The sequence below is a fragment of the Ursus arctos genome, unplaced genomic scaffold (assembly GCF_023065955.2).
Source record: "Ursus arctos isolate Adak ecotype North America unplaced genomic scaffold, UrsArc2.0 scaffold_3, whole genome shotgun sequence".
Taxonomy (NCBI): domain Eukaryota; kingdom Metazoa; phylum Chordata; class Mammalia; order Carnivora; family Ursidae; genus Ursus; species Ursus arctos.
Genome location: NW_026622985.1, coordinates 38,922,686 through 38,938,581, shown reverse-complemented (window position 1 = coordinate 38,938,581; position 15,896 = coordinate 38,922,686). Strand labels below are relative to the sequence as shown.

The following is a 15,896-nucleotide window of genomic DNA, read 5'->3' as shown; positions in this document are numbered from 1 at the left end:
ACATGCAACCACAAATGGGCTTTCTCCCCCTTCTATAACTTTGCCTTTTCTGGCATTTCAAAATTAAATGAAGCCATATAATATGTAGTCTTAGTCATCTCATTTAGTAGGGATTGGCAGGCCATAATCTGAAGGCCAAATCCAGCCTGCCATGTGTTTTTGTAAATAAAATTTACTGGAACATAACCAAGCCCATTCCATATTGTCTATGGCTGCTTTCACACTACAACAGCAGAACTGAACAGTTGCAACAGATATTATAGAGCCCACAAACCCTAAAGTATTTATTATCTGGCCTTTTACAGAAAACATTTGCTGACTCTTGACTTAGTAAAACATTTTTGAGGTTCATTCATATTGTAGCATTGTTGATATTCAGTGTATTATTCCCTTTTCATTGCTGAATAGTATGTCATTGCATGAATACACCACATTTTGTCTCTGCATTTACCGATCCACAGAAATGTGGACTCAGCTATAAACATTTTGTGTACACGTCTCAATCTAGACAGGTGTTCTCACTCTTCTTATACAGATTCCTAGGAACTGAATTGCTGGGTTATATGCGAAGTTTCTGATGAACTTTAAAAGAAACTGACAAACTGTTTTCCAAAGTGGCTGTACCATTTTCTGTTCCCAAGAACATCTGAGTACTCCAGATTCCCTTTATCCTTGCCAACACTTGGTATTGTCGGTCTTTTAAGTTATACTTATTGTATTGGGCGTGTAGGTGTCTTTTATAGTTTAAATTTGCATTTGCCTAATGACTAATGATGTTGAACACTTTTTCATATGTTCATTTGCCATCCATGCATGCATCTTTGGTGAAATAGTTCTATTCAATTGTCTTATCCATTTTTAAGTTGGGTTGTCTTCCTATTATTGATCTGTAAGAGTTCTTTATATATTCTGGATATAAGCCCTTTGTCAGATATAGGATTTGCTAATATTTCTTCCAGTCTGAAACTTTCATTCCCTTAGCAGTGTCTTTTGAAGTATAAATGTGCAATTTAATGAGTTTATTATTATTATTATTTCTTTTATGGCTTTATTCTTGGTGTTGTATCTAAAAATGCCTTGCTGATTAATTCAAGGTCTTCTACAAGTTACCTAATTTTAAAGCCTATATTTAGGACTATGATTCATTTTGAGTTAGTTTTTCTCTATGCTGACAGTCAAGGACTTGTGTTTTTTTTCCACCCTTATATCTGGAATATAATTATTCCAGCACCAATTATTGGAAACATTGTCTTTCCAAATGAATTGTGTTAGTACCTTTGTGAAAAATCAACTGACCATAAATATAAAGGTATATTTCTGGATTCACAATTTTGATTCACTTATTTATGTGTTTTTCTTTTGCTAACTTCATTAATGTAAATCTATAAGAAATACTGAAATTGTGTAATTTAAATATTCCGAATTTCTTGTTTTCAAAAATACTTTGGGGACGCCTGGGTGGCACACTCAGTTGAGCATCTGGCTCTTGATTTTGGCTCCGGTTATAATCTCAGGTTTGTGAGATCGAGCCCCACATCTGGGCTCTGCACTCAGCAGGGAGCCTGGTTCTCTCCCTCTGTCCTTTCCCATGTTCTCTCTAAAATAAATTAATCTTTAAAAGTAAATATTTTTGGCTACTCTTAAGTCCTTTATATTTCCATACAAATTTTAGGATTAGCCTGTCAATTTCTATCAAAAACAAAAACCATGGTATTTTAATAGGGATTACAATGAATCAATTTGGGGAGAATTATCATCTTAATATTGAGTCTTCCAATCCATGAACAAAGTAAGTCTCTCATTTATTTAAATCTTTAATTTTGTCCAGCAATGTTTTGTTGTTTTTACATTGCTTTTGTTAAATATATTCCTAAATATTTTCATCTTTTTGATATGACTGTAATAAATTGTTTTCTTATTTTTTGGACTATTCCTATCTAGTATCTAGAAACATAAATGATTTCTGTATGCTGATCTTGTATCCTATAACCTTGCTGAACATGTTTACTAGTTCTTGTACTGTGTATCTGCATATTTCCTAGCAGTTTCTAAATATAGTTTCTACATGTTTTCTGTAAATAAAGGCAGTTTTACCATTTCCTTTACAATATGGATGTCTTTATTTTTCTTGCCTGACTGCACTGACTAGAACCTCCTATGCAATACCAAATAGAAGTAGTGACAATGTGACAATGGATGACATTGCCTTGTTCCTGATTTTAGGAAGAAAACATTCTGGCTTTCACCACTGAAATGAATGAAATGAATATGATGGGGCACCTGGCTGGCTCAGTCAGTACAGCATGCAACTCTTTATCTCAGGGTTATGGGTTCAAGCCCCATATTGGGTGTGGAGCCTACTTTAAAAAAGAAATGAATAGAATATGATCTGTAGGTTTTGTTTTGTTTTGTTTATCCCATAAATGCCCTTTATCAGGCAAAGAAAGTTTTTTTTTTTTCCCTTGGTTTGTTGAGAGATTTTTATCATGAATTGGTGTTGGGAGTTTGGCAAACACTTTCTCTGACTCTGAAATGATTATATGGTTTTTGTTTTTTATTTTATTAATATAGTGTATTACATTAATTGAATTTTGGATCTTAAACCATCTTTGCATTTCTGGAACAAATCCAACTTGCTTGTGGTATATAATCCTTTTCATACGTAGTTAGATTTGGTTTGCTAATATTTTGTTAAGGATTTTTGCTTCTTTGTTCAAGAGAGATATTGATCTGCCACTTTATTTTCTTGAGATGTCTTTGGCCTGGCTTCGAAGTCAGTTAAATTGGCCTGACAAAGTAAATTGGGCAGTTTTTCCTTCTCTCCTATTTTCTGAAATTGTTTGTGATTTAACATTACTTCTTTGAATATTTGATAGAATTCACCAAAATTTGATCCTTGGATTTTCATTGTGGGAAGGTTTTTAATTCCTCATTCCATTTCTTTACTTATTATAAGTCTATTTATATTTTCTATTTGTTCTTAAATCAGTTTTTACAATTTGTCTCTAATAACTTGTGTCTAAGAATTCATCCATTTTACCTTAGTTTCTACAGTGATGACATAAAATTGATCATAATATTCCTTTATAATACTTTCAAATTCTGTGAAGTTGGTAGTAATTTCACCCCTTTCACTGCTGATTTTGGTAATCTGTGTCTTCTTTTTTTGGTCAGTCTAGCTAAAGGTTTGTCAACTTTGTTGATCTTTTCCAAGAACCAACTACTAGTTTCACTTATTTTTCTCAAACATTTTCTGTTCTGTTGGTTTCTGCTATATATATATATATTATATATAATATATATTTATATATAATATTATATACATATATATTTATATATAATATTATATACATATATAATTATATATGTATATAATATATATATTTAGGATTTTATTTTTTATTTGTCAGAGAAAGAGAGAGAGAGCACAAGAAGGGGGAGCTGCAGGCAGAGGGAGAACAGGCTCCCTGCTGATTGAGGAGGCCGATGCAGGACTCAGTCCCAGAACGCTGGAATCGTGACCTGAGGGCAGACGCTTACCCAACTGAGCCACCTAGGTGTCCTGGTTTCTGCTATATTCTTTATTAATTCCTTCCTCTGCTTTTGGTCTGGTTTACTCTTCTTTTTCCAGTTTCTTAAGCTGGAAGCTTAGACTGATTTAAGAGTTTTTTCTCTTTCTTATGTATGCATTTAAAGGTATAAACCTTCCATGAAGTACTGCCTTATCTACACACACAAATTCTAAGTTTTTTGTCTTCATTCATTAAATATTTAAAAATTTCCCTTGTGTTTTTAATTGACAACTATTTGGGGCTTTCTAAGATTTCTGTTACATGATTTCATCTTTTGCACTCTATTGAGACTTGTTTAATGGCCAAGCGTACAGTCTATCTAACCTAGAGAATGTTTCCTTAATGTTTGAAAAGAATGCAGTCACTGGGTGGAATTTTCTATATATGTCGGTTAGGTCAAGTTGATTGATAATGTTGTCGAAATCTTCTATCTTCTTGCTTATTTTGTGTCTAGTTGTTCTATCAAGTATTGAGAATGGGGTATTGAAATCTCCAGTTATTATTGTAGAAAATTTATTTCTCCTTTCACAGTTTCACTTCATGCATTTGGGGACCATTGTTAGATGTATACATAATTTATGATTATCATATCTTCCTGATGTACTGACCTTTTTATCATTATGAAATGTCTTTGTCTTCAGTAATACTTCTTGTCTTAAAGTCTATTGTGTCAGTTAAGCTTTATCATTAGGTGTGCTTCTTACAAACAGTATATAGCTGAGCGTTGTGTTTTTTTCCAGTTTTGAAATCTCTGCCTTTTAAGAATGTTCAGTCTGTTCATATTTAATGTAATTATATGGTTGGATTTACTTTTGCCATTTTGTTAATTATTTTGTTTGTGTCACACCTTTTTTTATTCCTGTGTTCCTCCTTTATTGCTTTCTTTTGTGATAAATACTTTTAGTGTATCATTTTAATCCCTCTATATTTTTTACTTTGTATTTTTTCAGAGTTATTTCCTTAGCAGCTGGTCTAGGGATTGTAATTTGTATCTTAAATTATCATACTACTTCAAAATAATAATTCCAGTAAAACAGAAACTATACTCTAGTACTTGTCCATTTCTTTGCCCCTCTTTTGTACTTTCCATATGTATATTTCATGTATATATGTCATAAACTCAACATAACAGTATTATAATTATTGCTTTATATGATTATATGTGTTTTAAATGTGGAAAGTGAGAAAAATATACCTATAGACTCTTTTATATTTACCCAAACATTTATCATACTCAACACTCTTCAAGTTCTTCCTACAGATTTGAATTAACATCTGGAGTCATTTTCTTTCAGCCTGAAGAATTTCCTTTGGTATTTCTTATAAGACCGTCTAGCAGCAGGAAATTCTCTCAATCTTTGTTTCTCTGAAAATAATTCACCTTTATTTTGAAGACTAGTTTTTCTGGATATTGAATACTTGGCTGACATTTTTTTTTCTCTCAACATTTTGAATATGTCATGCTTTATGGTCTCTACTGTTTCTGATGAGAAGTCAGCCATTAAAGGTATTAGTAGTTCAGTTCCCTATGTGTTAATAAGTCATTTTTTTCCCCTCCAGCTTTCAAGATTTTCTCTTTTGCTTTGGCTTTCAACAGTTTAATAACTATCATGTGTCTATGTCAGTTCTCTTTGTGTTTTCCAACTTGGGGTTTGTGGAGCTTGAATCTATAGGTTGTTTTACATTAAATCTGGAAAATTTACCACCATTGTTTCTTCATATATTTTTTGATTACTCTCTTTCCTCTCCTCGATCTCCCATTATATGTATGTGTATCTACTTAATGTTTTCTCACAGGCCTCTGAGGATCTGTGGACTTTTCTTCAATCTTTTTCTCTCTATTCTTCAAGGTATATAAATTCTATTGACCTATATTCAAATTCACTCATTCTTTTTTGCCATGTCAAATCTGCCATTGAGCCCACTGAGTGAATTTTTAGCTACTATACTTTTTAACTCTAGAGTTTTTGTTTGTTTCTGTTTTATAATAATTATCTCTTTGTGGAAATTCTTTATTCATTGAGTCACTGTCACCCTACTACCCTTTAATGCTTTTTAAAAATGGTTTTCTCTGGTCTTTTTGAACATACTTATAATCGCTGCTTTAATGTTTTTGGATGCTAAATCCAACATATGAAGACACTTAGATATAATTTCCAGTGATTTTCTAAGTATGGGTCATACTTTCTTGTTTCTTTGCATATCTCTAAATTTTTTTGGATATTGGACATTTTAAATGATATATTATAGCAACTCTAGATTCTGATTTTCCTTGAATGTGGCTGTTGTCTTATTGCTTTGTGTTTTAGTATCTTGATGAACTAAAAGTCTCTTTCCCTGGACTGTGTGACCATTGATGTCTCTACTACATTTCCCCTGACCCCGTTTTTCTTTTTAAGGCTGACTTTTTAAAACCTTTCAAGCTGGTCTCCAGTGTTCACCTTAGTGTTTGACTAAAAACTGATCAAAGATTCTATTTAATTATCTCAATCCAGTAAGACTTCCACTCCCAGGATGGGATTTGTGTGTGGAACGAGGAGTGCATTCAAAGTCTTAGCCTTTCACAAGATGGCCCCATATTTTATTACCACCAGGCCTGCTTGAATCTCCTCTCCACATATTTCCTAGGTTCCACTGACCAGTGATGCATGGGTGGCTTACACCCACTTCATTTTCTGCTGTGCATATCTATAGCCTCCAGTCAACTTCAGATATATTGTGAACTTATCAATCCCGCATGACTATCTTATCTCCTAGAACTCTATAAAATCCTGCTACTTCATGAGTCTGTTACTTGCCACAAACTGGACCATACCTTAGGCTAGAGAAGCCACTGGTCCTCCCTGCTTGTTTGCAACTAAGGTTACTATTTTAATCTACAATACTTCCTATTAAGTGCCCTCTCTCCAGCCGGGGCTACAAAGCTTCCAGTTCTCAAGGCTTGCCCCATCCTGGCTGAAATGCCACACCAACAAAGCTGGGGCTGAGGAAGAAGGGATGAGGAGTAGCACCAGATAACACCACAAATCTGTGTTGTTCTTATACCCTGAGTTCAGTGCTTTTCATGCATAAAGTTTCTCAATTTGTTTGGTTGATTTCCAGAGCACTGAATTAGTTTTTTTGACAGTTTTGTCCAGCTTTACGTTTGCTTTCTGGGGAAAGTGAGCAAATATCTCATTCAGTCACCTCAGACATTCCTTTTTTAATAGTGCATATCACATATTGCTGTAGTCCAAAATTTAACTATGCAAAATCTTGGCTATAACTTTGAGATAGTATTTACCTCTGAGATAAAACTGCAAGTTCACTTTTTTGTTATTCATATTCTATGCACAGATGTGCAACTATTTTAGACTAGACATATTAGGCTCACCCTCCTTTCTTTTTTATTGCTTCTGGAAAAAACTCGTTTTGTGCATATGTGCTTGCGTACAGGGTATATAGAAAAGTTGAGGATCTCTCTACATCAATAAAGTAAAGAAGCTACTAAAAATGTAATATGGTCACAGGCAAAATCATGCTAACAGACTATACCTATTCAGTCTAGACACCACAGTATATGAGAGATACTGATAACCTACAATATATGGAAGTAAAGCTAAGAGGTATGGAAACTATGACATATGAAAAATATTTGAGAGAAATGTCAGTCTTTAGCCTGAAAAAAAAATGACATGTTGCTAGTCTTTCAAATATTTAAAGTAGGCTTAGGGGTATAATTTTGAGTTCAATATACAAAATAAACTAATGACTTAAGCAACAATTGAACTCATTTGGTTCTTTAGCAAAGTGATGAACTTCTCTCACTGAGAAGGATCATAATAGATTAGATGACCACATTTTTAAGGAGTGTTTATTTAGGAGATGAACTAGATGACTTTTCAACTCTAAGTTTCTGTAATTTTATAAAAACAATTATATAATAATTTAGATGGATAAAAAGTAACACTGTCATGGAAAATGTTCCGAAGTATACATGAAGATGATCATAATTTAGGTTTTGATAATAAAGGAAAGAGTCATAAAAACTATTCCTAAAAGACATGGATTCTACTGCACTGCTGGGTCTCAAAGGGCAACATGTTGGATATTACAAAAAAGCTGTTAGAAGCAGAAAAAATTTTTCAAAAACAAGAGAGCTTAAGTGGGAACAGAAGGTGGCTAAAAGCAACAAGATATAGAGACTGTTACATAAAACCAGACTTCAGTCTAAAAAGGCTCAAGCTGAATGGGTGCATAACAAATATTTATAAATGACATGAAGGGCACAAACAAGGTAAACTCAGACTTGTTCACCCAACCTGGAAGGCAATGCTTAAACTCTGAAAGAGGTAAGGTTAGCGCAAATAAAGAAAATATCATTATATTCAGGAAACAGTAAGATAATTTGCTAGGATTAAAACAGGTTATAGGCTGAAAACAGAAAAACTTACCTCTTTTAGTTGATCAGCACTTCCCCATGATGCAGAACGTTGATGTGACCTCTTTTCTGCTCCCTCTTCTGCCCAACAGCTAGGTGTCTTTAATTAAAAAATAATAATAATAAAAATAATAAAATAAGGAACTTTGTCTCTACTTCTTAATCTCACAGCAACTCAAACGTATTTCAAAATCTAAGCACATACCAGTTAAGGGTTTATACTAAATACTAAAATCCCTTAAATGCTAAGATTTTCATGACCTGTGAAATGTTTAAAACATCTGTCATATTCTGAATTAGATATGCTCAATCTATGACATCTCTGAGTAATGTTACTCAAAACATTTGTTTTTTGACATTAACATTAATAACTGAAAGTTATCAAATCAAAGAGAACTGTGAAGATATGCATATCGGTGCTTTTAAAGTGAACTGCCAAACTAAATATAAAATGGCATTTCTACTAAGTAAAATAGATGGAAATGAGATTAACAGAACTAGTTCAGAAGCAGTGGGATTAGAGATGACCTATGTCAAACATCTAGCTAGAAAGGGCTGATTGTACTATTCTTCAGGAAAGAGTATTAGAAACAGTATTCTTTTTTTTGAAAAATACCTAGCATCTTTAAATGAAAATATAAAATTATAAAAATGAAAAACATTAAGCTAAATAAACTTACTATAATCTGAAGCAATACATCTTTAAAAAAAAAAAAGAACTTGAGCTACATGTCAGAAAAGAGAATTGTTTTTACCTAAAATCTCATTTTCAATAATTCAACCAGTTAAGTAACAGACACTATATATACCCAAATGTAACACAAAACACTAAATCAAATAGCAAGACTATTTAGCAGTTGTTTAAAATATCATTCTTAAGATATGAGAAAACAGTGTAATGCAAATTAGGGAAAGTAAAAATCACTAAAGACAAAGGATGATGATTAGCACAATAAATATATATAGCTTTAAAAATGACTTATTAGGGGTGCCTGGGTGGCACAGCAGTTAAGCGTCTGCCTTCAGCTCAGGGCGTGATCCTGGCGTTATGGGATCGAGCCCCACATCAGGCTCTTCTTCTATGAGCCTGCTTCTTCCTCTCCCACTCCCCCTGCTTGTGTTCCTTCTCTCACTGGCTGTCTCTCTCTGTCGAATAAATAAATAAATAAATCTTTAAAAAAAATAAAATAAAATAAAAAATAAAAATGACTTATTAGATACTGAAAAAAATCAATCCTTATGTTGAGGTTGATGCTACATGGCTTCTTCTTCAAAATGCCTGCAAACAACTTTTTGAATAATTACCTCTTAAAAATAATTATATTCCAAAATGAAACCAACAATTAAATGTTAGTTGAATAAAAACACAAACAAATTGGTTAACCAGTTCAAACACCAAAGTGAAGCTATTTAGTAATAACTGAGAACAAAATAGTTTATTCAGTTGACAAGTTCAAGGATAAGAGATTTCACTATATCAAATAAGCGGTTTGCAAAGAACTAAGTTATTAAAATTTCCTAAGTTCAGGCCTAGATAAGTCAAACTTCACTGAAAAAATTTAGCACCCCCTCTACCAGGTAGCCATATCTTTAATAATCAACTGTTCTAAAATTATTCAGTATGACAGTTTATCTTCATCAAACTTGAGAATTTATACGTCTTACTACTTTTACTTTTCGGCCAAGTGTAAGCATTACTTTTGTCAAAGATCAAATGATTAAGGATCACAATGTTTAAAACTCAAAAGTAATTCACAGAAAATGAGTTTAATTTCTGGTATGTTCCGCAATTACTTAATAATTAATTACATTAATAACAGGAATTATTTTCATTTTGTACAACTCAAGCTTTTTCAAAAGACATTTACATAAACTATACCTCCAACTTAGAGATAAATCAATAGCCGCAAAACTTTCATAAATGCCTTAATACTACCAGATATGCCAATAGCACGTGGAACTACATCTGAGGTCTCTTATCTCACAGAAGATCTTTTTTCTTCATTCTTTTCCTAAAACCGACTGTGAAAACCTATTTGATTATTTCAGAGTGTAGTGTTAGTTACAGAAAAGAAATAAAAACTAACTACAAAGGAACATTTATATTCCTGACATCTAGCTAGTAGAATAGGTCGTTTTTTGAGTGTAAAACCATTAGAAGACTTCTCAGTCATGTGGCTTCAGAATTACATGCACATAAATTGTTTAAATATAGTCATCATACCATCAACTTTAAAAAAAAATACTCCCCCCAAAGTAATTGCATGTTAATCACATCAATTTAAAATAAATAGTATGAAAAATGCTCTGGTCTGCAAATATATTCTATAAACTACATTGTCCAATGTAACAGCTACTAGCCACATGCAACAGTTTACATTTAAATTAATGAAAATGAAATAAAACTAAAAATTCAGCTCCTCAGTCACACTAGCACATTTCAAATGCTCAATAACCACATGTGGCTAGTGGCTACTGGCTGCTATACAAGACAGCACAGATGTGGAACATTTCCATAGCTGCAGAAAGTTCTGTTGAGAGCAGTGTTTTATACATTTAATCACAGATTTTTAACAAGTTATTTTAGTCAAAGCAAAACCAAAAGATGACTCCTTGGTTTATTAAATCTATGTAAAATTCATGCTTGTGAAATCAAAGAAGATGAACTCATTTGTATCTAACTTATTAAATCTGAGTATTTGAGAAACACTTTACTATTTAAATTACATAAACAACAGAAAGCAGCAAAAGTTCTTTCATATCAGTAAGCAATTCCTTCCAACTAGACTGTCTACTTATCTAGAGTAGAATTTTATGAACTGTGCTACTTATAACATGCTCCTGGATGTTGGTAAGAATATAGATCAGAGTTCAATGGTCAAATTAATTTGGGAAATACTGTATTTCATACCTTCCCATACTCCACATACAAAGCAATTAGCATTTCCAAAAATTCAAATAGGCTTTTTTTTTAAAAAAGCCTGCTTTACTTTCTTTTACTCATATAACCCCAGAACAGTTATTTTACAAGTAGACTTTTAACATCTTCCACGGACAGCTTAGAAAGACATCTAATCCTCAATAATGTGTAATGTATGTAATTGCTTGCTTTTCATTCACCACACTTAAGGGATTCTTCCTTCGTAGTTGCCTCTACCTACACTACCAAGGAAGAGAAAGTAAACCTTTTTACACTTAAATAATGCAGAACTAAAGCCATTTCTAAGACTGTTGATTAAAAGGTAGTTGGCTAAAAAAAATTCCCTCTACGTGATAAGGATACCTATAGGTGAAAAGGGCCATTTTCTATTTTCATCTCTCAGAACTGTCCTAAGTCCAGCCCTGAAGCTTTCTCTCCAACCCTCAAGGGTCCATCCACTACCATCCTATGTGAGGACCTCTTCTTCTGTGAGCAAAATACACAGAAAACAGTTTTATTGGCACGGGACCAGACAGTCATTAAGATAATTTTTTAAGAGAATTTTTAGGTCCACAGCAAAACTGAGAGAACATTACAGAGATTTCCCATATGCCCCTCTCCACATGCACAGCCACCTCTCACCAGAGTGGTACAATTGTTACAACTGATGAATCTATACGGACCCAACATTATCACCTAGAGTCCACAGTTTACACTAGGGTTCACTCTTGGTGGTGTATATTCTATGGATGTGGACAAATGTATATATGACATGTATCCCACTAGTATAGTATCATACTGGGTATCTTCACTGCCCTAAAAATCCTCTGTATTCTACCTATTCATTCCTTCCCACATCCCCTGATGCCTAGCAACCACTCATCTTTTTACTTTCTCCTTTTTGGCCTTTTCCAGATGTCATGTAGTTGGAATCATCAGGTAGGGTCACATTTTCAGAGTGGCTTCTTTTACTCAGTAACATATATTTAAGGTTCCTCCATGTCTTTTCACAGCTTGATTGTGCATTTCTTTTTAGTGTTCAGTAATATACCATTGTCTGGATAACCAACTTTATCTATCCGTTCACCTATTGAAGGACATCTTGGCTGCTTCCAAGTTTTGGTGATTTATGAATAAAGCTGCTATCAACATTTGTGTCCGGATTTTTGTGTAGACAGAAGTTTTCAATTCCTTTGCGTAAAAACCAAGGAGCATGAATGCTGGATGGTAGGAAAAGGCTATGTTCAGTTTTATAAGAAACCACCAAACTGTCTTTCAAAGTGGCTGTTGGGTATTGCACTCCGACCAGAAATGAATGGAAGTTCCTACCTCTCTGCATTGTCATTGTCCTGAATTTTGGCCATTCTAAAAGGTGTGTTTTCATTTGTATTTCTCTGATGACAAATGATGCAGAGCATCTTTTCATATGCTTGGTTACCATCTTTCTTTGTCAGCTGTCAGGCTCTTTGGCCCATTTTTTAATCGGGTTGTTTGTTTTCTTACTGTTAAGCTTCAAGAGTTCTTTGTATATTTTGGATAACGGTCCTTTAACAGATGTGAATACTGGATAATTTTGTTGTATCTTTATTCACAAACTAGCAAGGGCAAATGTGCTTACTGCTTTATCAACTTCAAAACAGATTAAACTAACTCCTAGCAAGAAAGTACACTTTTTCAATATGCAAGAGCCCAAAGCCACTTCCAACTCCCCCCAACAAAACCAAAAAAAACCTAATCACGTCATAAAATTCTTGTAATCTTATTTAAAACTTATGTAAAACTTTTTTTTTTTAAAGTAAACTCTATGCCCAACGTGGGGCTTCAACTCATGATCCCAAGATCAAGAGTTGTATGCTCCACCAACTAAGCCAGCCAGGCACCCCTTATGTAAAACTGAAAAATCTATTTTTTGTATAGATTAATCTTTGGTCTCAGAATTTGATATCATTTATATATAATAGAAATATGATTACTGACTGCTAATTATTTTACAGTACTTAAAGAGATGATCCTTAGTATTAAAGTACTGATCAACCTGGCAAGAAATGAAATGGAATTACATGAAAATCAATATTTAAATTAATAATTATGACTGCAGACTGATTTTAAAAAGCTTTATAACAGATAATGACAAATCCTTCATTATTTATAAATATATTGTTTAGAGATTTGTTTTTATCCCCACTAATAAAAAAAATGCTTAAACTTCTAAAAAAACTTTTAACTTAAAAGATTATTTTGAAAAGTATATCCTGATGAGCATTAAAAGGAGCACAAAAAAGATTATGATTCTACTATTATTATTCCTTGATCTTCTGGTAACAGTATACAGGTATAAACAGCTCTATAACTAAGCATAAATATAAATTGCGGTTTCACTTGTTAACAAATAAAGTAGAAAAGAAAGAGTTCAGCTGCAAAAAGCTTTAGGAATTCAGTGACAGTACCAGTTATATGCTCAAATTTTTGGTCACACTTCAACTATATAGCGAGTTATGTGCTCATTAGGTCAGACCAGCTGCAACATGTTGTCCGCGGATGAGGCGCTTCAGCCTCATCTGGGATCATGTTAGAGATGCAAATTCGCAGAGTCAATCCCAGAATTACTGAATCTGGAATTCTGAGATACAGTTCAACAACCCATGTTCTAATACGCTCTCCAGATGATTGTGATGCAAGCTAAAGTTTGAAAACCACTATTAGACTAAGGAAATAAAAATGAATTAGAAATAGATTCTGCACTAAGGTGCCAGACTGACCATATACCCACACATTTTTCTTGTAGGCTAATAGCCATTGACAAGTGTAATATCAATTTGCATATAATTACATCTTTGGAAATTAACATAAGCTAATGTAAATATCATTTGGAGCCATGTGGAAAGTTATATTGATAGGGAGACATTTTTCTTTACTGAGGAACATTAAACAGTAGTCCCCAGCAAGGATTAACATGCCTGAGTATTTAAGCAAAATGTATCAAGTCTATTATCTAATTAGGCCTCAATATGCTCAAAACACAACTGAATGATAACCTGTGAAGTAATGCTTTGTGATTTTCCAGATTAGTACCAAGGAACTTATCCAGAAGACTTAAGAAGCTATATTTCTTAAGCTTAAGGTGAAGGGGAGGGAGGGTGTTGGTGAATTGCAATTTCTGAAAACAGGAAATACTACAGAAATCAACTATTGCATCTGTGTTCCACATGATAAAATGAAATAATCTGCCATACTCTGTAAGAAATGCTAATTTGAGAAAAAGCAATCATATATGTGCCAACAACCTTAACAATATTCATAGTAGTTCTATCTCCAAGAATTAACCTGAGATGTACACCCAGAGATGCAGTGGAAATAAATTAAATGTCTATCAGTAGGGAAATGAAAAATTGTGGCACATTCTTACAATATAAAAACCACTGCACATGGACTACAATCCCACTTTAGTAACCACATACACACAAAGAGAAAAAGACTAGAGAGAGAGATATTTCAAACTATAAATAGTAGTGAGAATTCTACATAATGCTAAATCCATAATTGTTTTTGGCTGAATGAGAAAAAAAATCAGGAAAAAATATTAAAACCATGCTTAGGAATATTTAGTGTCATGGGAAAATGCTATGACTTATTAAAAAGATTACAAAACACTACCTATCATATCATCCGAATTCTATTTTTAAAATGGTCTTATTTTTTAAATGTAAATAAACAAAATATAAAAGGATATATATCACAATGTTAAAAAATGGCTATGTCTGGATATTAAGAATACAGGTGACTTATTCTGTGATTTTCAGTATTTTCTAAATTTTCTACAATCACTACTGTTTTCAAAATTAGAAATGGCATTTAAAAAATAATATAGCTATGCTATAGAATTGGTAAGTATGGCTATATATCTACACTGAGAAAGCCCTCCTAACTTTAGATACAAATATCAAATCTATTTTGGAAGACGTTATACATAAGTTACATGTAAGTTAGAATGTTAGTATACATTACATTAAATATTTTTCAGTAAAACTGGTTTCTTTTTGACTAGGGGATTAGGATTTTCTCCAAACTCCAAGGGTCTAAATAAACATAGATCACCAACTATCGGCTCTGCGAACAGAGTTGGAGACTTCAGATAAGCAGGAACATTTAATGTTTAGAGTAACTGAAAAGTGAAGGTCATTGAAATGTCAAATACTGAGAAATATTAGTGGAAAGTTATTGATAAAAATACCGTCAGGAAGTTATAATTCAGTTCAGATATTCCTTTCATGGTACACTTTTATTAAAGGAAAAAATATCTATAAAAATGTTCTCCCGAAAAAGTTAAACAGAGCTACCATATGATCCAGCAGTTCCTAGAGAAACAAAAACTATGTCCACACAAAACTTTGTACACAAACATTCACAGCAGTACATCAACTCATGAATGTATAAATAAACTGTATTCAATACCCTGGAATATTAGTTAGCAATAAAAAGGGATGAAGTACTGATACATGGTACAGTATGGATGAACCTTAGAAATACTATACTAAGTAAAAGAAACCAGATACAAAAGGCCCCATATTGTATAAGTCTATTTATATGAACTTTTCAGAATATACGAATCTACAGAGGCAGAAAGTAGATTTGTGCTATGGCTGAGAGAAAGAGGATTCAGGGAAAACAGTGAGTGACTGCTAATGAGTACAGTGGTTTCTTTTTGGAGTAGTGGAAATATTCTAATTTAATATATTAAGAACCACTGAACTGTATAAACAGGTGAATTGTATGGTATATAAATTATATCTCAATGAAACTATTACTAAAAATAGCTAAGTCAAAGAGGCAGTTACAAATCAGCCTCATTTTTCAATTAAAAAAAAAAAAGTCATGTATTGCTGAACCCGAAAGTCTCAAGCATTATTTGCATTTTCTCAAAAATAGCTGACATTTTCTGTCATGCTTTTCTTGCCAAGTTTCAAATCACATACAGCCACTAGTC

General features: G+C 33.0%; 1 protein-coding gene across 1 annotated transcript in view; it reads right to left on the bottom strand.

The window, feature by feature from the left end:
* Positions 1-15,896, bottom strand: part of GLCCI1 (glucocorticoid induced 1) — a 99,714-nt gene that overhangs the window by 36,697 nt on the left and 47,121 nt on the right. The window contains exon 3 of the mRNA XM_026506357.4: positions 8,006-8,092. Within this exon, the coding sequence (XP_026362142.1) occupies positions 8,006-8,092 (87 nt within the window). The remainder of the gene's footprint in view (positions 1-8,005; positions 8,093-15,896) is intronic.